Source organism: Anolis carolinensis, unplaced genomic scaffold (genome assembly GCF_035594765.1).
Source record: "Anolis carolinensis isolate JA03-04 unplaced genomic scaffold, rAnoCar3.1.pri scaffold_7, whole genome shotgun sequence".
Taxonomy (NCBI): Eukaryota; Metazoa; Chordata; class Lepidosauria; order Squamata; family Dactyloidae; genus Anolis; species Anolis carolinensis.
Window position 1 is genome coordinate 28,921,512 of NW_026943818.1, and position 24,909 is coordinate 28,946,420.

The 24,909-nt window shown below is 37.5% G+C and overlaps 1 protein-coding gene and 1 long non-coding RNA gene across 2 annotated transcripts; one reads left to right on the forward strand and one right to left on the reverse strand.

The window, feature by feature from the left end:
• Positions 1-1,232: 1,232 nt before the first annotated feature.
• p2rx5 (purinergic receptor P2X 5) lies at positions 1,233-24,909 on the reverse strand. Its single transcript, XM_062959509.1, has 12 exons — positions 24,620-24,909; positions 16,895-17,045; positions 14,417-14,488; positions 11,441-11,516; positions 8,230-8,329; positions 6,777-6,857; positions 6,546-6,684; positions 6,283-6,419; positions 4,545-4,638; positions 4,337-4,402; positions 3,532-3,614; positions 1,233-1,417 (listed from the first exon to the last, which is right to left on the reverse strand). The coding sequence occupies exons 1-12, from the start codon at positions 24,754-24,756 to the stop codon at positions 1,318-1,320; spliced, it is 1,236 nt and encodes a 411-aa protein (XP_062815579.1). The 5' UTR covers positions 24,757-24,909; the 3' UTR covers positions 1,233-1,317.
• On the forward strand, positions 8,324-10,937 carry LOC134293067 (uncharacterized). Its single transcript, XR_010000119.1, has 2 exons — positions 8,324-10,301; positions 10,406-10,937. It is a non-coding gene; the product is annotated as an uncharacterized LOC134293067 (long non-coding RNA).

Below are 24,909 nucleotides of genomic sequence, written 5' to 3' on the forward strand. Positions count from 1 at the left end.
CCCAAAGGGCATCTAGTCTGACCCGGAGACCCCCAAAGGGCATCTGGTCTGACCCGGAGACCCCCAAAGGGCATCTAGTCTGACCCGGGGACCCCCAAAGGGCATCTGGTCTGACCTGGGGACCCCCAAAGGGCATCTGGTCTGACCTGGAGACCCCCAAAGGGCATCTGGTCTGACCCAGAGACCCCCAAAGGGCATCTAGTCCGACCTGCTCACTCTCCACAATGTAAATAGTCCCTTGAGGAGACCCTTCAAAGGTCATTTGTCCAGTTTGTTCATTAAACACAATGGGAAATCTCTTGGCGTGTCAATAGTCGCTCTTTTTCTGTCCGTTGTAAGGTTGAATGAGGCTCCCAAAGGGCATCTAGTCTGACCTGCTCATTAAACACAATGTAAATAGTATAATAAATAATATTATAATGTATTGTATATGCATATGCATATTGTATATGCATATGCATTAATTATATTATATTACATGTAATATTATCTAGACTGACCTGCTCATTAAATACAATGTAAATAGTGTAATATATAATATAATATATTGTATATGCATATAATATTAATAATATTATTTTGGAATACAATATAATAATATTAATTATATAATATATATTACATGTAATATTATCTAGTCTGACCCGGAGACCCCCCAGAGGGCATCTAGTCTGACCTGGAGACCCCCAAAGGGCATCTAGTCTGACCTCCTCATTAAATACAATGTAAATTGTATAATACATAATATTGTAATATATTGTATATGCATATAATATTAATAATGTTATTTTGTAATACAATATAAGAATATTAATTATATAATATATACTACATGTAATATTATCTAGTCTGACCCGTATAAAAAACCTGTATAAAAATAATTACAAACACTAAAAAATTAATACAATAAAATACTATAACAAAATAACTAAAAGTAATACAACAAAATAATAAAGTATAATAAATAAAAAAAGATAAGTTACAATAAAATTAATTTAAAAAAAATACAAATAACGTCAAATAAAAATTCCACAACAACTTTTAACCAATACCACCACCACTTTGCCACAGCAACGCGTGGCCGGGCACAGCTAGTATATAATAAAATCTCATATATATTATACAATAATAAATAATACAATGTTGTATATATGTGTAAAACAATATAATAATGTCACCTGGTCTTACTCCCCTTCGGTGTCCCTTGGATAGGTAAATAGTCCCACCAGGACTTATATGTATATACATATTTATTTATTTATTTATATATTTGCATTTTGGTGTAAAAATAAAAAGGAAGACGATAATAAAGCCCTTTTAAGCCTGGACGGTTTGCATGGGTCCGAGCTGATCCAGGCGGGAAAGCGAATCGGAGCTTTGGTTCCCGTTGGCATTGCTTTCGGGAAGGGGCTTCCTGCTGAAAATTTAAAAAAAGACAGAAAATAGGAGTCAGAAAATCATAATAATGATATATATATATATATATACACCGTATAGACTTGAATATAAGCCGACCCGAGTATAAGCCGAGGCACCTAATTTTACCACAAAAAGAATAATATCAATATATAATCAAATAATATCAATAATATAATTATACACCCGAGCCCTTGATGGTAGTACTTCCTCATTCTTGCTGCTGATGGAAGGTTTTTATGGCATTGCAAATTAATTATATTAGCCTCCACCTATATTTCCTACTTGACAGATGCAACTGTCTTTCGTTTACCGTATATACTCTATAAGCCGACCCAAATATAAGCCGAGGCACCTAATTTTACCACAAAAGAATAATATCAATATATAATCAAATAATATCAATAATATAATTATACACCCGAGCCCTTGATGGTAGTACTTCCTCATTCTTGCTGCTGATGGAAGGTTTTTATGGCATTGCAAATTAATTATATTAGCCTCCACCTATATTTCCTACTTGACAGATGCAACTGTCTTTCGTATACCGTATATACTCTATAAGCCGACCCAAATATAAGCCGAGGCACCTAATTTTACCACAAAAGAATAATATCAATATATAATCAAATAATATCAATAATATAATTATACACCCGAGCCCTTGATGGTAGTACTTCCTCATTCTTGCTGCTGATGGAAGGTTTTTATGGCATTGCAAATTAATTATATTAGCCTCCACCTATATTTCCTACTTGACAGATGCAACTGTCTTTCGTATACCGTATATACTCTATAAGCCGACCCGAATATAAGCCGAGGCACCTAATTTTACCACAAAAAAACTGGGAAAACATTGACTCCAGTATAAGTCGAGATACCAATAAAATTACATTAATTGAGGCATCAGTAGGTTAAATGTTTTTGAATATTCACATAAAGCTCTAATTTAAGATAAGACTGTCCAACTCTGATCAAATCATTATTCTCATCTTCTTCAATGTAAATGCCCTTATATATCCTTTTAATAGTCATATAGTGAAATAATGTAATAATAATAATAATAATAATAATAATAATAAATGCAGTAAAATAATAAATGTAATAATAAAATAATGTGTATTAATAATAATAAAAATAGTGTAAAATAAATGTAAAGTAACAACAATAACAGAGTAAAATAATGTAATAATAATTAATAGGGTAAAATAATAAATGTAATAATAATTGAGTAAATTAATAAATGTAATAATAATAATAGAGTAAAAGAATAAATGTAATAATAGAGTAAAAGAATAAATGTAATAATAATAATAGAGTAAAATAATAAATGTAATAATAGAGTAAAAGAATAAATGTAATAATAATAATTAATAGAGTAAAATAATAAATGTAATAATAATAGAGTAAAAGAATAAATGTAATAATAATAATTAGAGTAAAATAATAAATGTAATAATAATGAATAGAGTAAAATAATAAATGTAATAATAATGAATAGAGTAAAATAATAAATGTAATAATAATAATTAATAGAGTAAAGCAATAAATGTAATAATAATAGAGTAAAATAATAAATGTAATAAATGTAATAATAATAATAGAGTAAAATAATAAATATAATAGAGTAAAGAAAATGTAATAATAATAATAGAGTAAAATAATAAATGTGATAATAATTAAGAGTAAAATAATAAATGTAATAATAATAGAGTAAAATAATAAATGTAATAATAATAATAGAGTAAAATAATAAATATAATAGAGTAAAATAATAAATGTAATAATAATAATTAATAGAGTAAAATAATAAATGTAATAATAATTAAGAGTAAAATAATAAATGTAATAATAATAATAGAGTAAAATAATAAATGTAACAATACCAATAATAACAGAGAAAAATAACAAATATACTATATATACTTGAGTATCAGCCGACCTGAATAATAATAATAATAATAATAATAATAATAATTCAGCCCACCGGCTGAATATAAGCCAAGGAGGTTTTTCTTGAGTCCTAAAAAAGGGCTGAAAAACTCGGCTTATACTCGAGAATATACAGTAAGTGTCATACATATATATATATATAAATTTATTACTGATAGATACCTCACTTGCTCGTATTTTTTGCCTCGGTAAAAATTGCTTTTTCGGAGGAGGTAGAGCAGCACCAGGTCGCAGAAGAAAGCTCCCTGGGAAAAAGAAGGATCCACTGCTTAGAAGCAGACTATATATATATATATATATATATACACTAGCTGTGCCCGGCCACGCGTTGCTGTGGCATTGTCTGGTGGTGTCTGTATTTTATAGGCAGTGTGGAAAAGGCCTAAGTGAGGCCTAACTCTGCTTGTCCCCTGGGCTGAGTGGGTTGCTAGGAGACCAAGTGGATAAAAACAATTATTCCTCTCCCTCTAATTAGGACTTTACTTTTCTTTTCTTTTTGTTGTATGAACGTAGAGGCATGGATGAGGGGTTGTGCTGCCAAGTTTAGTGTTTCTGGGATGTGTAGTTTTGTTGTTTTGTCGGTCGCCAGGATTCCATCACTCTTTTATATATATAGATATATATATATATACACTAGCTGTGCCCGGCCACGTGTTGCTGTGGCATTGTCTGGTGGTGTCTGTATTTTATAGGCAGTGTGGAAGAGGCCTGAGTGAGGCCTAACTTTGCCTGTCCCCTGGGCTGAGTGGGTTGCTAGGAGACCAAGTGGATAAAAACAATTATTCCTCTCCCTCTAATTAGGACTTTACTTTTCTTTTCTTTTTGTTGTATGAACGTAGAGGCATGGATAAGGGGTTGTACTGCCAAGTTTAGTGTTTCTGGGATGTGTAGTTTTGTTGTTTTGTCGGTCGCCAGGATTCCATCACTCTTTTATATATATAGATATATATGACATGTTGTCACTTACCGCACCCATCAAGGCGAGGCCGGATCCGACATTGATGATCGTTGGGATGATGTTAAACTTCCCCGCCTGTAAGGTTAAAAAAAGGGATCCAAATTTTACATACTATCTATATATATATATATATATATATATATATATATATATATATATATAATATGTATATAAAATACGGTAGTGATTGGCATCAATGGAAAAACATTGGCCTGACCTTCCCGTTGACCATGACATCGAAGCGAATGCCGTAGGCTTTGATCAAGGTGCGGAATTCGACTCCGGACGAATCCCGATAATATTTGGCAAACCTGGGTCGCAAAAGCATCCGAAATTAATGACTTTCCCACTGGCTCCCATTATTATTATTATTATTATTATTATTATTATTATTATTATTTTATTATGACACAGCAAACAAGATAGATATGCTGGACTTCGTATCACAAAATCACAAGTCGAACACTTCCCAAGTGTCTAGGACATCATCATCATTATTATTATTATTATTATTATTATTATTATTATTATTATTATTATTATTATTATATTATTATTATTATTATTATTATATTATCTTACCCATTTCTTCCCTTACCTACTTTATTATTATTATTATTATTATTATTATTATTATTATTATTTTCTAATCTTCTCTACCAATTATTATTATTATTATTATTATTATTTTCTTACCCACTTCTTCCCTTCCTATCACTATTAATATTATTTCCTTATCAATTTCTTTATTATTATTATTATTATTATTATTATTATTTTATTATGACACAGCAAACAAGACAGATCTGCTGGATTTCGTATCACAAAATCACAAGTCAAACACTTCCTAAGTGTGTAGGACTGTGTGATGTATTATTATTATTATTATTATTATTATTATTATTATTATTATTATTATTATTTTATTATGACACAGCAAACAAGATAGATCTGCTGGATTTCGTATCACAAAATCACAAGTCGAATACTTCCCAAGTGTCTAGGACATTATTATTATTATTATTATTATTATTGTTGTTGTTGTTTTGTTGCCCACTTCTTCCCTTCCTATCCCTAATAATATTTTCTTACCTACTTTATTATTATTATTATTATTATTATTATTATTATTATTATTATTTTATTATGACACAGCAAACAAGATAGATCTGCTGGATTTTGTATCACAAAATCACAAGTCGAATACTTCCCAAGTGTCTAGGACATTATTATTATTATTATTATTGTTGTTGTTGTTGTTGTTTTGTTGCCCACTTCATCCCTTCCTATCCCTAATAATATTATTTTCTTACCTACTTTATTATTATTATTATTATTATTATTATTATTATTATTATTATTATTTTCTAATCTACTTTTCTACCAATTATTATTATTATTATTATTATTATTATTATTATTATTATTATTATTATTTTCTTACCCACTTCTTCCCTTCCTATCACTATTAATATTATTTCCTTGTCAATTTGTTTATTATTTTTATTGTATCACAAAATCACAAGTCGAACACTTCCCAAGGAACTTTCCATGCAAAGTTTGGTTGTGCCAGCTGTCAGCTCTAGTTTGTAGTGCGGTTTTCTTGTACTGATTTTTTGTTATTATTATTATTTTCTTACCCACTTCTTCCCTTCCTATCACTATTAATATTATTTCCTTATCCATTTGTTTATTATTTTTATTGTATCACAAAATCACAAGTCGAACACTTCCCAAGGAACTTTCCATGCAAAGTTTGGTTGTGCCAGCTGTCAGCTCTAGTTTGTAGTGCGGTTTTCTTGTACTGATTTTTTGTTATTATTATTATTATTTTCTTACCCACCTCGTTATTAAACTCAATGCTAGACCCAACTGGTCATGACATTTCCTTCCTGGTGTGGTCCAGGACGATGGGATTTGCAGTTTAAGGTGATTGCTTGCTGGGTATTCCTCACCTGAAGTTGTACCCGGAGGAGATGGATTTGGCAGCGAAACGGTTGTCCAGGCGGGTGAAGGAGTACTGGGGGTTGCAGTGGGAGGGCGCCCGGTCCAGGTCGCAGTTCCACTCGATCTGGATCCCGATCACGCCGCCCTTCACACAAGAGAGGAAAGGGGACTTTTTTCTCCCTTCGCCGTTCCTGACATGTAGGGATCTCTCCCGCTCCTCCTTCTGGTTCCTCGCCCCTTGAGCCCCGTGTTTCCTCCCTCCCTTCCTCACCTCGGAGGCCATTTCCTGGAAGTCGCTCCCGGCCCACCGGACGAGGTCCCCCAAGGGGAAGATGGGGCAGTAGGGGTGCTCGGGCCCATAGCGGCAGCCCTTCAGGTAGTTGCCGTCCTCCGTCTCCAGCACGTTGGTCCTGCCGTGCGAGACAGCCGTCAGGAAAGCCAACGTGGTTTCACCGCTACCATTTGCTAAGTATGAAACACAATCCCCAAGCAAACAACGTACTTGGAGAACTTGAAGCGGGGAAAACGGATGGAATTCTTGATGTAAACGGTGAAATTCTCGGCGTTGGCCAGGAGGGGTTTCCTAAGGGTTGGAGAAAGAACGTCAACACAGAATTGGAAATACATACAGTAGGGGTCCCCAAACTTTTTAAACAGGGGGCCGGTTCATGATCCTTTGGACCGTTGGAGGGCCGGACTATAGTTGGCCACCGAGCAATAACAACAACAACAACAAAAAAGAGGGTTGGAAGAGACCCCTTGGGCCATTCAGTCCAATCCCCTTCTGCCTTTTCAACTTGTGTTCAACTTGTGATTTTTTTTATACGAAATCCAGCATATCTATTTTGTTTGCTGTGTCATAATAAAATAATAATAACAATAATAATAATAATAATAAGGGTGGTGAGAGAAGAAGAGACCCCTTGGGTCATTTAGCCCAACCCCCTTCTGTCCTTGTGCCGTGGGGGCCGGATAAGTAGTAATAATAATAATAATAATAATAATAACAAAAAATCAGTACAAGAAAACCGCACTACAAACTAGAGCTGACAGCTGGCACAACCAAACTTTGCATGGAAAGTTCCTTGGGAAGTGTTCGACTTGTGATTTTGTGATACAATAAAAATAATAAACAAATGGATAAGGAAATAATATTAATAGTGATAGGAAGGGAAGAAGTGGGTAAGAAAATAATAATAATAATAATAACAAAAAATCAGTACAAGAAAACCGCACTACAAACTAGAGCTGACAGCTGGCACAACCAAACTTTGCATGGAAAGTTCCTTGGGAAGTGTTCGACTTGTGATTTTGTGATACAATAAAAATAATAAACAAATGGATAAGGAAATAATATTAATAGTGATAGGAAGGGAAGAAGTGGGTAAGAAAATAATAATAATAATAACAAAAAATCAGTACAAGAAAACCGCACTACAAACTAGAGCTGACAGCTGGCACAACCAAACTTTGCATGGAAAGTTCCTTGGGAAGTGTTCGACTTGTGATTTTGTGATACAATAAAAATAATAAACAAATGGATAAGGAAATAATATTAATAGTGATAGGAAGGGAAGAAGTGGGTAAGAAAATAATAATAATAATAACAAAAAATCAGTACAAGAAAACCGCACTACAAACTAGAGCTGACAGCTGGCACAACCAAACTTTGCATGGAAAGTTCCTTGGGAAGTGTTCGACTTGTGATTTTGTGATACAATAAAAATAATAAACAAATGGATAAGGAAATAATATTAATAGTGATAGGAAGGGAAGAAGTGGGTAAGAAAATAATAATAATAATAATAATAACAAAAAATCAGTACAAGAAAACCGCACTACAAACTAGAGCTGACAGCTGGCACAACCAAACTTTGCATGGAAAGTTCCTTGGGCCTTAGTTTGGGGACCCCTGACATACAGCATATATAAATGGGGAGTTCGTTGAGACCTACTTGGGTCGGCCCTTCTTCTCCTCCAAGGGACACCAGGCCAGGATCTCGCAGGTCCCGCTCCGGCTGCCTCCGTCCTTCGCGCAGCGCCCCGTCTTCACCCCTAAATTAACAGAATTATAAATAAATAAACACAACATGGTTTATTGTATGGCAGGGGTCCCCAAACTAAGGCCCGGGGGCCGGATGCGGCCCTCCAAGGTCATTTACCTGGCCCCTGCCCTCAGTTTTAGACTTAGGCTCGCCCAAAGTCTGAAATGACTTGAAGGCACACAACAACAACAACAATCCTACTTAGCTTGACTATGTCATTGGCCAGAAGCAGGCCCACACTTCCCATTGAAATCCTGATAGGTTTACAGTATGTTGGTTAAAATTGTTTTTATTTTTAAATATTGTATTGTTCTTTCATTTACTAATATTGTGCTATGGTAATAATATAATATATTGTGTATACATATAATATTTATTATTTATTTATTTACAGCATTTATATTCCGCCCTTCTCACCCCGAAGGGGACTCAGGGCGGATCACATTGCACACAATTCTGATAATACAGTAGAGTCTCACTTATCCAAGCTCACTTATCCAAGGTTCTGTATTATCCAAGGCAGTCTGCCTTTTAGTAGTCATTGTTTTTGTCATAATAAAATAATAATAATAATAATAATCATCATCATCATCCAAAAATACATCACACAGCCCTAGACACTTGGGAAGTGTTCAACTTGTGATTTTTTTTATACGAAATCCAGCATATCTATCTTGTTTGCTGTGTCATAATAAAATAATAATAACAAGTCAATGTTGCAATGTTTTTGTGCTAAATTTGTAAATACAGTAATTACTATATAACATTACTGTGTATTAAACTGCTTTTTCTGTCAATTTCTTGTAAAACAGGATGTTTTGGTGCTTAATTTGTAAAACCATAATGTAATTTTATGTTTAATAGGCCTTTTTCTTAATCCCTCCTTATTATCCAAGATTTTCGCTTTTCCAAGGTTCTGCCGGCCCATTTATCTTGGATAAGTGAGACTCTAGTGTAATATTATAATGTAATACAATATAATATTTATTTATTACAGTATTTCTACCCCCGCCCTTCTCACCCAATAGGGGACTCAGGGCGGCTGATAATAATAATAAGACAATATAATAATATTGTATAATATAATAATATTAATTATATATTATATATTAAATATAATATTACCAATAATATTACAGTGTAGTGGTGTGGTATAGTACAATATAGTAACATATAATGCTAATATTGTGCTATGCTAATAATATAATATATTGTATGTACATACAACTTGTAAGCCGCTCTGAGTCCCCTTCGGGGTGAGAGAGGGCGGGATATAAATGTAGTAAGCAAACAAATAAATAATTGTTGGGGGGTGTTCGCACTACAAATAAGACATGTGCAGTGTAAAATTTGTTCTTTTTTTTTTCAAGTGATAATTTGGCCCCTCAACAATCTGAGGGACCATGAACCGGCCCTCCACTTAAAAAGTTTGAGGACCCCTGTTGTATGGTTTGTATGCATTGTGTGGTGATGTCAATTCCTTTAGAGCTCCGACTCTGGAGCAGACATCCTCTCCGGCCTGGACGTGAACAACCTCCGTCTGTCGCCTTTCGAACCCGGTTTGTGTTTCGTCAGCGGGAAAAAGACAGCTGGGTTTACTATACGGTCTGAGAAATACGCACCACGATAAAGGTTCAAAGCATACAACACAATATGTATATTAGAGCATCGTATACACAATAATGTTAACCATAATGCAAATCATAATACAAAATTATTGCAAATAATGCAAATAATACACAGAGCAGTTTTGAGTATAAAACGTATATCAAACATATATCAACCAGACTCCAACTGAAATTTGTTAGCGACACAATATGTTTACATTCAGTCTCTCCAAAATGGTATGTAATATGCTATGAAACTAAATATATCAGTGTACTGCGGGTAGATAAATAGGTACGGCGGGTAGATAAATAGCTACGGCGGGTAGATAAATAGGTACGGCGGGTAGATAAATAGGTAACAGGATAGATAAATAGGTACGGCGGATAGATAAAAAGGTACTAAGGTAGATAAATAGGTATGGAGGGTAGATAAATAAGTACGGTGGGTAGATAAATAGGTACGGCGGGTAGATAAATAGGTACGGCGGGTAGATAAATAGGTACCAGGATAGATAAATAGGTACGTCGGGTAGATAAATAGGTACAGCGGGTAGATAAATAAGTACGGTGGGTAGATAAATAGGTACGGCGGGTAGACAAATAGGTACGGTGGGTAGATAAATAGGTACGGTGGGTAGATAAATAGGTACGGCGGGTAGATACATAGGTAACAGGTAGATAAATAGGTACGGCGGATAGATAAATAGGTACGGCGGGTAGATAAATAGGTACTGCGGGTAGGTAAATAGGTACGGTGGGTAGATAAATAGGTACGGCGGGTAGACAAATAGGTACGGCGGGTAGATAAATAGGTACGGCGGGTAGATAAATAACTACGGCGGGTAGACAAATAGGTACGGTGGGTAGATAAATAGGTATGGCGGGTAGACAAATAGGTACGGTGGGTAGATAAATAGGTATGGCGGGTAGACAAATAGGTACGGTGGGTAGATAAATAGGTATGGCGGGTAGATAAATAGGTACAGCGGGTAGATAAATAGGTACTGCGGGTAGGTAAATAGGTACGGCAGGTAGATAAATAGGTACGGCGGGTAGATAAATATGTACGGTGGGTAGATAAATAAGTATGGCGGGTAGAGAAATAGGTACCAGGGTAGATAAATAGGTACGGCGGGTAGATAAATAGGTACTTTATCTAAATTTACTAAATCAAAGTCTCTGTAGTCTTGGAGCAATTCTATAGGACTCCTCGGGATGTCAATGCAGCCCATTAGCCGTAGCTTCGGTTTGTTGACAATAAATTCAGTTTTTCAGATAAGCTTCCAAATAGGGGACATAAATACTGTCAATAAATACTGTATATGCTCGAGTATAAGGCTAGTTTTTCAGCCCGTTTTTAGGACTGAAAAAGCCCCTCTCGGCTTATACTCGAGTGAGGGGTCCTGGCTGGCTTTGTGTTTCGTTAATGAGAAAAGAGAGCTGGATTTACTATACGATCCACATTAATAGAAACAGGGTATCAGGACGCGACAAAGACGGGAAAAGTCCCTTACCGTTTCCGGCAACGACGGCTTCGCCCCGCGGGCAATCGCTGTGATGGTAACACAAGGCGTCCGGAATGCCAGCACTCTGTAATAGGGGGAAATAATGACAAATATTACTGTAAAGGGGTCAGCAAACTTATTTAAAACTGACTCAAAATGAACCATTGAGTCTCCTTGATCCCATCAACCTGGAATCTATCTTCCCTGTGCCTCCTCAGAGCACAGACTACATTCAATAAGTCACCAAACTTATTTAAAACTGACTCAAAATGAACCATTGAGTCTCCTTGATCCCATCAACCTGGAATCAATCTTCCCTGTGCCTCCTCAGAGCACAGACTACATTCAAGAAGTCACCAAACTTGTTTAAAACTGACTCAAAATGAACAATTGAGTCTCCTTGATCCCATCAACCTGGAATCAATCTTCCCTGTGCCTCCTCAGAGCACAGACTACATTCAATAAGTCACCAAACTTATTTAAAACTGACTCAAAATGAACAATTGAGTCTCCTTGATCCCATCAACCTGGAATCTATCTTCCCTGTGCCTCCTCAGAGCACAGACTACATTCAATAAGCCACCAAACTTATTTAAAACGGACTCAAAATGAACAATTGAGTCTCCTTGATCCCATCAACCTGGAATCTATCTTCCCTGTGCCTCCTCAGAGCACAGACTACATTCAAGAAGTCACCAAACTTGTTTAAAACTGACTCAAAATGAACAATTGAGTCTCCTTGATCCCATCAACCTGGAATCAATCTTCCCTGTGCCTCCTCAGAGCACAGACTACATTCAATAAGTCACCAAACTTATTTAAAACTGACTCAAAATGAACAATTGAGTCTCCTTGATCCCATCAACCTGGAATCTATCTTCCCTGTGCCTCCTCAGAGCACAGACTACATTCAATAAGCCACCAAACTTATTTAAAACGGACTCAAAATGAACAATTGAGTCTCCTTGATCCCATCAACCTGGAATCTATCTTCCCTGTGCCTCCTCAGAGCACAGACTACATTCAATAAGTCACCAAACTTATTTAAAACTGACTCAAAATGAACAATTGAGTCTCCTTGATCCCATCAACCTGGAATCTATCTTCCCTGTGCCTCCTCAGAGCACAGACTACATTCAAGAAGTCACCAAACTTATTTAAAACTGACTCAAAATGAACAATTGAGTCTCCTTGATCCCATCAACCTGGAATCTATCTTCCCTGTGCCTCATCAGAGCACAGACTACATTCAAGAAGTCACCAAACTTGTTTAAAACGGACTCAAAATGAACCATTGAGTCTCCTTGATCCCATCAACCTGGAATCAATCTTCCCTGTGCCTCCTCAGAGCACAGACTACATTCAATAAGTCACCAAACTTGTTTAAAACTGACTCAAAATGAACAATTGAGTCTCCTTGATCCCATCAACCTGGAATCAATCTTCCCTGTGCCTCCTCAGAGCACAGACTACATTCAATAAGTCACCAAACTTATTTAAAACTGACTCAAAATGAACAATTGAGTCTCCTTGATCCCATCAACCTGGAATCAATCTTCCCTGTGCCTCATCAGAGCACAGACTACATTCAATAAGTCACCAAACTTATTTAAAACTGACTCAAAATGAACCATTGAGTCTCCTTGATCCCATCAACCTGGAATCAATCTTCCCTGTGCCTCATCAGAGCACAGACTACATTCAATAAGTCACCAAACTTATTTAAAACTGACTCAAAATGAACAATTGAGTCTCCTTGATCCCATCAACCTGGAATCAATCTTCCCTGTGCCTCCTCAGAGCACAGACTACATTCAATAAGTCACCAAACTTGTTTAAAACTGACTCAAAATGAACAATTGAGTCTCCTTGATCCCATCAACCTGGAATCTATCTTCCCTGTGCCTCATCAGAGCACAGACAACATTCAAGAAGTCACCAAACTTGTTTAAAACTGACTCAAAATGAACAATTGAGTCTCCTTGATCCCATCAACCTGGAATCTATCTTCCCTGTGCCTCCTCAGAGCACAGACTACATTCAATAAGTCACCAAACCTATTTATAACTGACTCAAAATGAACCATTGAGTCTCCTTGATCCCATCAACCTGGAATCTATCTTCCCTGTGCCTCCTCAGAGCACAGACTACATTCAAGAAGTCACCAAACTTGTTTAAAACTGACTCAAAATGAACAATTGAGTCTCCTTGATCCCATCAACCTGGAATCAATCTTCCCTGTGCCTCCTCAGAGCACAGACTACATTCAAGAAGTCACCAAACTTGTTTAAAACTGACTCAAAATGAACCATTGAGTCTCCTTGATCCCATCAACCTGGAATCAATCTTCCCTGTGCCTCCTCAGAGCACAGACTACATTCAAGAAGTCACCAAACTTATTTAAAACTGACTCAAAATGAACAATTGAGTCTCCTTGATCCCATCAACCTGGAATCAATCTTCCCTGTGCCTCCTCAGAGCACAGACTACATTCAATAAGTCACCAAACTTGTTTAAAACTGACTCAAAATGAACAATTGAGTCTCCTTGATCCCATCAACCTGGAATCTATCTTCCCTGTGCCTCATCAGAGCACAGACTACATTCAAGAAGTCACCAAACTTGTTTAAAACGGACTCAAAATGAACAATTGAGTCTCCTTGATCCCATCAACCTGGAATCTATCTTCCCTGTGCCTCCTCAGAGCACAGACTACATTCAAGAAGTCACCAAACCTATTTATAACTGACTCAAAATGAACAATTGAGTCTCCTTGATCCCATCAACCTGGAATCTATCTTCCCTGTGCCTCCTCAGAGCACAGACTACATTCAATAAGTCACCAAACTTATTTAAAACTGACTCAAAATGAACAATTGAGTCTCCTTGATCCCATCAACCTGGACAGGCATTTGTCATTATTTTGGCTACGACGTTGTTGTTGTTGTTGTTATTGTTTACTGTAGGAAGCAACACAACATTTACCTCCGGGCAGGTGCTCTGCCACTGGTTCGGGGTGACGATCAGGTTGGTCATGACGAAGAAGACACTCTCGCCCTCAACGAGGAAGGAAAAAATATTATTAATAATAATATAATAATAATAATAAGTATTATAATTAATAATTAATATAATATTATCCAGAAGGAAATGCATTGGTAAATGACATTGAAATGTTGTTATAATTGGTGTCTCGATATTTATTTATTTATCGACAGTATTGATATTCCGCCCTTCCCTGCGACCCCCGAGCCCTTGGTGGGAGTACTTCCTCATTCTTTCCGCACGCCGAAAAAAATATATCATTAATAATATAATAATAATAATGAATTATTTATCGGCCGTATTGATATCCCGCCCTTCCCTGCGACCCCCGAGCCCTTGGTGGGAGTACTTCCTCATTCTTTCCGCACGCTGAATAAAATATTATTAATAATATAATAATACATAATCATTATTATTAATAATAATATTATTATATTAATTAGCAATATAATATTATTGTCAAGGAAATGCATTGGTAGATAAATATAATTACATTGATATGTTGTATAATAATTATTATTAAAAATAATATTATAATATTAGTAATATAATAATATTATCATCAAGGAAATGCATTGGTTAAAAAATGTAATTACATTGATATGTTGCATAATAATAATTATTAAAAATAATATAGTATTAGTAATATAATAATAATATCGTTAAGGAAGTGCATTGGTAAGTAAATATAATAACATTGATACGTTGTCATTATAATATTAGTAATATAATATTATCGTCAAGGAAATGCATTGGTAGATAAATATAATTACTTTGTTATGTTGTATAATAATAATAATTATTAAAAATAATATTATAATATTAGTAATATAATAATGTTATCGTCAAGGAAGTAAATAAGCATTGGTAAATAAATATAATAACACTGATACGTTGTCATTATTGGTGTCTCAATATTATCGGCAGTATTGATATTCCGCCCTTCCCTGTGACCCCCGAGCCCTTGGTGGGAGTACTTCCTCATTCTTTCCACATTCATTATTAATATAGTAATATCATCAAGGGAATGCATTTGATATGTTGTTATTCTTGGTGTCTCGATATTTATTTATCGGCCGTATTGATATTCCGCCCTTCCCTGTGACCCCCGAGCCCTTGGTGGGAGTACTTCCTCATTCTTTCCACATTCATTATTAATATAGTAATATCACCAAGGGAATGCCTTGGTAAATAAATACAATGACATTGATACGTTGTCATTATTGGTTTCCCGATATTTATTTATCGGCCGTATTGATATTCCGCCCTTCCCTGTGACCCCCGAGCCCTTGGTGGGAGTACTTCCTCATTCTTTCCACATTCATTATTAATATAGTAATATCACCAAGGGAATGCCTTGGTAAATAAATACAATGACATTGATACGTTGTCATTATTGGTGTCTCGATATTTATTTATCGGCCGTATTGATATTCCGCCCTTCCCTGTGACCCCCGAACCCTTGGTGGGAGTACTTCCTCATTCTTTCCACATTCATTATTACTATAGTAATATCACCAAGGGAATGCCTTGGTAAATAAATACAATGACATTGATACGTTGTCATTATTGGTTTCCCGATATTTATTTATCGGCCGTATTGATATTCCGCCCTTCCCTGTGACCCCCGAGCCCTTGGTGGGAGTACTTCCTCATTCTTTCCACATTCATTATTAATATAGTAATATCACCAAGGGAATGCCTTGGTAAATAAATACAATGACATTGATACGTTGTCATTATTGGTGTCTCGATATTTATTTATCGGCCGTATTGATATTCCGCCCTTCCCTGTGACCCCCGAGCCCTTGGTGGGAGTACTTCCTCATTCTTTCCACATTAATTATTACTATAGTAATATCATCAAGGGAATGCATTTGATACGTTGTCATTATTGGTGTCTCGATATTTATTTATCGGCCGTATTGATATTCCGCCCTTCCCTGTGACCCCCGAGCCCTTGGTGGGAGTACTTCCTCTTCTTTCCACATTAATTATTACTATAGTAATATCATCAAGGGAATGCATTTGATACGTTGTCATTATTGGTGTCTCGATATTTATTTATCGGCCGTATTGATATTCCGCCCTTCCCTGTGACCCCCGAGCCCTTGGTGGGAGTACTTCCTCATTCTTTCCACATTAATTATTAATATAGTAATATCACCAAGGGAATGCCTTGGTAAATAAATACAATGACATTGATACGTTGTCATTATTGGTGTCTCGATATTTATTTATCGGCCGTATTGATATTCCGCCCTTCCCTGTGACCCCCGAGCCCTTGGTGGGAGTACTTCCTCATTCTTTCCGCTCGTTGATGCCCTTCGCAGTTTTTTTACGGTGTGGTGAATTAAGTTAAATTAGCCTCCCCGCATAAAGCGGTACCTAGACTTCACCCTTAATGGTGTTGCGTACCTGCGGGGGCACCACGTAGTCGGCCACGTCCCAGAGGCGCTCGCCCAAGGCGGAGGAGTTGGTGAAGGCCACGCCCTTGACCTTCGTGATGACCGAGCTCTGGATGGACGCCTCCACCTCCTGGTAGCCCTTCCGGGCCACAAAGACCCACCTAAAGAAAGGATAGATTTTTGTGATTATTTTTGAGAATATTTATTATTATTATTTTGATTTTTTTCCATTATTTTTGAGAATATTTTTTATTATTATTTTGATTTTTCCCCATTATTTTTCTCATTATTTTCGGAAATATTTTTTACTATTATTTTGATTTTTTACATTATTTTTGTGATTGTTTTCAGGAATATTTTATGATTATTTTGATTTTTTACATTATTTTTGTGATTATTTTCAGGAATATTTTTTATGATTATTTTGATTTTTTCCCATTATTTTTCTGATTATTTTTGAGAATATTTTTTATGATTATTTTGATTTTTTTACATTACTTTTGTGATTATTTTTGAGAATATTTTTATTATTATTTTGATTTTTTCCCATTATTTTTGTGATTATTTTTGAGAATATTTTTATTATTATTTTGATTTTTTCCCATTATTTTTCTGATTATTTTTGAGAATATTTTTTACGATTATTTTGATTTTTTCCCATTATTTTTGTGATTATTTTGAGAATATTTTTTACTATTATTTTGATTTTTTACATTATTTTTGTGATTATTTTTGAGAATATTTTTATTATTATTTTGATTTTTTCCCATTATTTTTGTGATTATTTTGAGAATATTTTTTATTATTATTTTGATCTTTTCCCATTATTTTTCTGATTATTTTCGGAAATATTTTTTACTATTATTTTGATTTTTTACATTATTTTTGTGATTGTTTTCAGGAATATTCTTATGATTATTTTGATTTTTTACACTATTTTTGTAATTACTTTCAATAATATTTTTTTACATTATTTTTGTGATTATTTTCAGGAATATTTTTTATGATTATTTTGATTTTTTCCCATTAATTTTCTGATTATTTTTGAGAATATTTTTTATGATTATTTTGATTTTTTGCATTATTTTTGTGATTATTTTTGAGAATATTATTATTATTATTTTGATTTTTTCCCATTATTTTTGTGATTATTTTGAGAATATTTTTTACTATTATTTTGATTTTTTCCATTATTTTTGTGATTTTTTTCGAGAATATTTTTTATGATTATTTCGAGGCTCATATATATATACACACACACACACACATATACATATATGCACACATATATATACACATATATGTATATGTATACATATATATACATATATATACACACATATATACATATACGTATATTATGTATACACACATATACATATATACATATAGATATACATAAATACACATATACATATATACACACTTATACATATATTATGTATACACACATATACATATATACATGTATATATACAGAGATATACATTATATACACACACATATATACATATACGTATATTATGTATACACACATACATATACATATATACATATAGATATACATAAATACACATATACATATATACACACTTATACATATATTATGTATACACACATATACATATATACATGTATATATACAGAGATATACATTATATACACACATATATACATATACGTATATTATGTATACACACATATACATATATACATATAGATATACATAAATACACATATACATATATACACACTTATACATATATTATGTATACACACATATACATATATACATGTATATATACAGAGATATACATTATATACACACATATATACATATACGTATATTATGTATACACACATATACATATACATATATACATATACATATACATATATACACACTTATACATATATTATGTATACACACATATACATATATACATATATACATATAGATATACATTATACACACATACATATATACACACTTATACATATATTATGTATACATACATATACATATATACATATATATAATATTTATATTTATATATTATATAAAATAATTATATTCATATTTATATATGTGTATGTATATCTATATACATATACATATTATATACATATATTATGTATACACACATACATATGCATATACATCATATACACACATATATACATATACATATATATTATACACACATATATATACATGTACATATATTATACACACATATACATATATACCTATATTATATATACACACACGTGTATATATATATACATATATTCACTCACACACATGTATATATACATTATGTATCTGCCTATCTATTGGATCTATAGTGAAAATATATGTATCTGTGTATATATAAATATAGGTGTACACACACATATGCACTCTTATGTCCAACCTCGTGGCCTAGGATGGCATTGGCCTTTTCTGCTGCAGCATGGCACTTCGAGCTCATGTTTGGCGTACGTATTACTATGATCAGGCCATGGCTGTATTACTTTCCTCTATCTAGAAACTATCCTCCTCGATGGATGGGACCTAGGATCGTCTTGGCCTTTTACGCCGCAGCATGACACCCTTGGCTCATGTCCAGTTATATCTACGACTATAGTCAACCCATGAATATATATCTAAGACTTCTTCCATAGACACTATCCCTGTGTACGGATACAGTCTGGGATCGCCTTGGCCTTGTATGCCGCAGCATCCAGACTGGGATCGCATTGGCCTTTTATGCCGCAGCATGACACCCTGGGCTCATGTCCAGACATGTCTATTACAATGGTCAAGGCATAGCCGTATAAAGACTCTATCCATAGACACTATCCTCCTCTATAAATGCAACCTAGGATCACATTGGCCTTTTACGCTGCAGCATGACACCCTGGGCTCATGTCCAGACATATCAAGGACTATCATCAAGCCATTGCTATATATCTTCAAGCCATAGCTCTATATAACTTCCTCCACAGACACTATCCTAGATGGATACAGACTGGGATCACATTGGCCTTTTATGCCGCAGCATCCAGACTGGGATCACATTGGCCTTTTATGCCGCAGCATGACACCCTGGGCTCATGTCCAGACATATCTAGGACTATCATCAAGCCATTGCTATATATCATCAAGCCATAGCTATATATAATTTTCTCCATGGACACTATCCTCCTCGATGGATGGGACCTGGGATCGCCTTGGCCTTTTACGCCGCAGCGTGACACCCTGGGCTCATGTCCAGTCATATCTATGACTATCATTGAAGCCATAGTTATATATCCTCAAGCCATGAATATATAACTTCCTCCACAGACACTATCCTAGATGGATAGGGACAGATGGGGATCGCCTTGGCCTTTTATGTCACAGCATGACACCCTGGGCTCATGTCCAGACATATCAAGGACTATCATCAAGCCATTGCTATATATCTCCAAGCCATAGCTCTATAGAACTTCCTCCACAGACACTATCCTAGATGGAGACAGACTGGGATCGCATTGGCCTTTTATGCCGCAGCATCCAGACTGGGATCACATTGGCCTTTTACGCTGCAGTATGACACCCTGGGCTCATGTCCAGACATATCAATGACTATCTTCAAGCCATAGCTCTATACATAACTTCCTCCATGGACACTATCCTATATGGATACGGACAGGGATCACATTAGCCTTTTGTGCTGCAGCATGACACCCTGGGCTCATGTCCAGTCATATCTAGGACTATCATCAAGCCATAGTTATATATCATCAAGCCATAGCTCTATATAACTTCCTCCACAGACACTATCCTAGATGGATACGGACAGACTGGGATCGCCTTGGCCTTTTATGCCGCAGCATGACACCCTGGGCTGGTGTCCAGACATATCTAGGAATATCATCAAGCCATAGCTCTATATAACTTCCTCCACAGACACTATCCTAGATGGATACAGACTGGGATCGCCTTGGCCTTTTACGCCGCAGCATGACACCCTGGGCTCACGTCCAGACATATCTATGACTATCTTCAATCCATAGCTTTATACATAACTTCCTCCATGGACACTATCCTATATGGATACGGCCAGGGATCGCATTGGCCTTTTATGCCGCAGCATGACACCCTGGGCTCATGTCCAGACATATCTATGACTATCTTCAAGCCAGAGCTCTATATAACTTCCTCCACAGACACTATCCTAGATGGATACAGACTGGGATCGCCTTGGCCTTTTACGCCGCAGCATGACACCCTGGGCTCATGTCCAGACATATCTAGGACTATCATCAAGCCATTGCTATATATCATCAAGCCATAGCTCTATATAACTTCCTCCATGGACACTATCCTAGATGGATACAGACTGGGATCGCCTTGGCCTTTTATGCCGCAGCATGACACCCTGGGCTCATGTCCAGACATATTTATGACTATCTTCAAGCCAGAGCTCTATATAACTTCCTCCACGGACACTATCCTAGATGGATACAGACTGGGATCGCCTTGGCCTTTTACGCCGCAGCATGACACCCTGGGCTCATGTCCAGACATATCAATGACTATCATCAAGCCATAGCTATATATAACTTCCTCCATGGACACTATCCTAGATGGAGACAGTCTGGGATCGCATTGGCCTTGTATGCCGCAGCATCCAGACTGGGATCGCCTTGGCCTTTTACGCTGCAGCATCACCACCTGGGCTCACGTCCAGACATATCAATGACTATCTTCAAGCCATAGCTCTATATAACTTCCTCCACAGACACTATCCTAGATGGAGACAGACTGGGATCGCCTTGGCCTTTTACGCCGCAGCATCCAGCCTGGGATCGCCTTGGCCTTTTACGCCGCAGCATCACCCCCTGGGCTCACGTCCAGACATATCAATGACTATCTTCAAGCCATAGCTCTATATAACTTCCTCCACGGACACTATCCTAGATGGATACAGACTGGGATCGCCTTGGCCTTTTACGCCGCAGCATGACACCCTGGGCTCATGTCCAGACATATCTAGGACTATCATCAAGCCATTGCTATATATCATCAAGCCATAGCTCTATATAACTTCCTCCATAGACACTATCCTAGATGGATACAGACTGGGATTGCCTTGGCCTTTTATGCCGCAGCATCACCCCCTGGGCTCACGTCCAGTCATATCTAGGACTATCATCAAGCCATAGCTATATATAACTTCCTCCATGGACACTATCCTAGATGGAGACAGACTGGGATCGCCTTGGCCTTTTACGCCGCAGCATCCAGCCTGGGATCGCCTTGGCCTTTTACGCCGCAGCATCACCCCCTGGGCTCACGTCCAGACATATCTAGGACTATCTTCAAGCCAGAGCTCTATAGAACTTCCTCCACAGACACTATCCTAGATGGATACAGACTGGGATCGCCTTGGCCTTTTACGCCGCAGCATGACACCCTGGGCTCATGTCCAGACATATCTAGGACTATCATCAAGCCATTGCTATATATCATCAAGCCATAGCTCTATATAACTTCCTCCACAGACACTATCCTAGATGGATACAGACTGGGATTGCCTTGGCCTTTTATGCCGCAGCATCACCCCCTGGGCTCACGTCCAGTCATATCTAGGACTATCATCAAGCCATAGCTATATATAACTTCCTCCATGGACACTATCCTAGATGGAGACAGACTGGGATCGCCTTGGCCTTTTACGCCGCAGCATGACACCCTGGGCTCATGTCCAGACATATCTAGGACTATCATCAAGCCATTGCTATATATCATCAAGCCATAGCTCTATATAACTTCCTCCACAGACACTATCCTAGATGGATACAGACTGGGATTGCCTTGGCCTTTTATGCCGCAGCATCACCCCCTGGGCTCACGTCCAGTCATATCTAGGACTATCATCAAGCCATAGCTATATATAACTTCCTCCATGGACACTATCCTAGATGGAGACAGACTGGGATCGCCTTGGCCTTTTACGCCGCAGCATCCAGCCTGGGATCGCCTTGGCCTTTTACGCCGCAGCATCACCCCCTGGGCTCACGTCCAGACATATCTAGGACTATCTTCAAGCCAGAGCTCTATAGAACTTCCTCCACAGACACTATCCTAGATGGAGACAGACTGGGATCGCCTTGGCCTTTTACGCCGCAGCATCCAGCCTGGGATCGCCTTGGCCTTTTACGCCGCAGCATCACCCCCTGGGCTCACGTCCAGACATATCAATGACTATCTTCAAGCCATAGCTCTATATAACTTCCTCCACGGACACTATCCTAGATGGATACAGACTGGGATCGCCTTGGCCTTTTACGCCGCAGCATGACACCCTGGGCTCATGTCCAGACATATCTAGGACTATCATCAAGCCATTGCTATATATCATCAAGCCATAGCTCTATATAACTTCCTCCATAGACACTATCCTAGATGGATACAGACTGGGATTGCCTTGGCCTTTTATGCCGCAGCATCACCCCCTGGGCTCACGTCCAGTCATATCTAGGACTATCATCAAGCCATAGCTATATATAATTTTCTCCATGGACACTATCCTCCTCGATGGATGGGACCTGGGATCGCATTGGCCTTTTGTGCTGCAGCATGACACCCTGGGCTCATGTCCAGACATATTTATGACTATCTTCAAGCCAGAGCTCTATATAACTACCTCCACGGACACTATCCTAGATGGATACAGACTGGGATCGCCTTGGCCTTTTACGCCGCAGCATGACACCCTGGGCTCATGTCCAGACATATCTAGGACTATCATCAAGCCATTGCTATATATCATCAAGCCATAGCTCTATATAACTTCCTCCACAGACACTATCCTAGATGGATACGGACAGACGGGGATCGCCTTGGCCTTTTACGCCGCAGCATCACCCCCTGGGCTCACGTCCAGTCATATCAATGACTATCTTCAAGCCATAGCTATATATAACTTCCTCCACGGACACTATCCTAGATGGATACAGACTGGGATCGCATTGGCCTTTTATGCCGCAGCATCCAGAATGGGATCGCCTTGGCCTTATGTGCTGCAGCATGACACCCTGGGCTCATATCCAGACATATCAATGACTATCTTCAAGCCATTGCTATATATCTTCAAGCCATAGCTCTATATAACTTCCTCCACAGACACTATGCTATATGGATACAGACTGGGATCGCCTTGGCCTTTTACGCCGCAGCATGACACCCTGGGCTCATGTCCAGACATATCTAGGACTATCATCAAGCCATTGCTATATATCATCAAGCCATAGCTCTATATAACTTCCTCCATGGACACTATCCTAGATGGATACGGACAGACTGGGATCGCCTTGGCCTTTTACGCTGCAGCATCCAGACTGGGATCACATTGGCCTTTAATGCCGCAGCATGACACCCTGGGCTCACGTCCAGTCATATCTAGGACTATCATCAAGCCAGAGCACTATATAACTTCCTCCACAGACACTATCCTAGATGGATACGGACAGACTGGGATCGCCTTGGCCTTTTACGCCGCAGCATCACACCCTTGGCTCATGTCCAGACATATCTATTACAATGGTCAAGGCATGGCTATAGAAAGACACTATCCATAGACACTATCCTCTTCTATAAATGCAACCTATTTATATGGATACAGACTGGGATCGCCTTGGCCTTTTACGCCGCAGCGTGACCCCCTGGGCTATCTCTGACATCTATATGACATGTTCTTACCCGACGAGGTAGGCCAGGATGGAGATCTGCAGCGCGCGGTAGAGGAGCCCGACCTTCTTGTTCTTGGCGATGACGTACTTCTCGGTCTTGTAGTCGAAGAGCGAGAGGCAGAGCGCCCGCCACGCCACCTGGCCCATCCTGGCCTGGGGAGGAGGAGGAAGGAGAAAAGGCTCCCGCCGGGTCCGGGGACTCACTCAAACAAAGGCCGGGCTCCCCATCGTGGTTGCCGGCCGGCCGCAAAGAAAAGAGCCTCCTCCTGAGAGCGATGGGGGTGAGGCTGTGACCGCCTC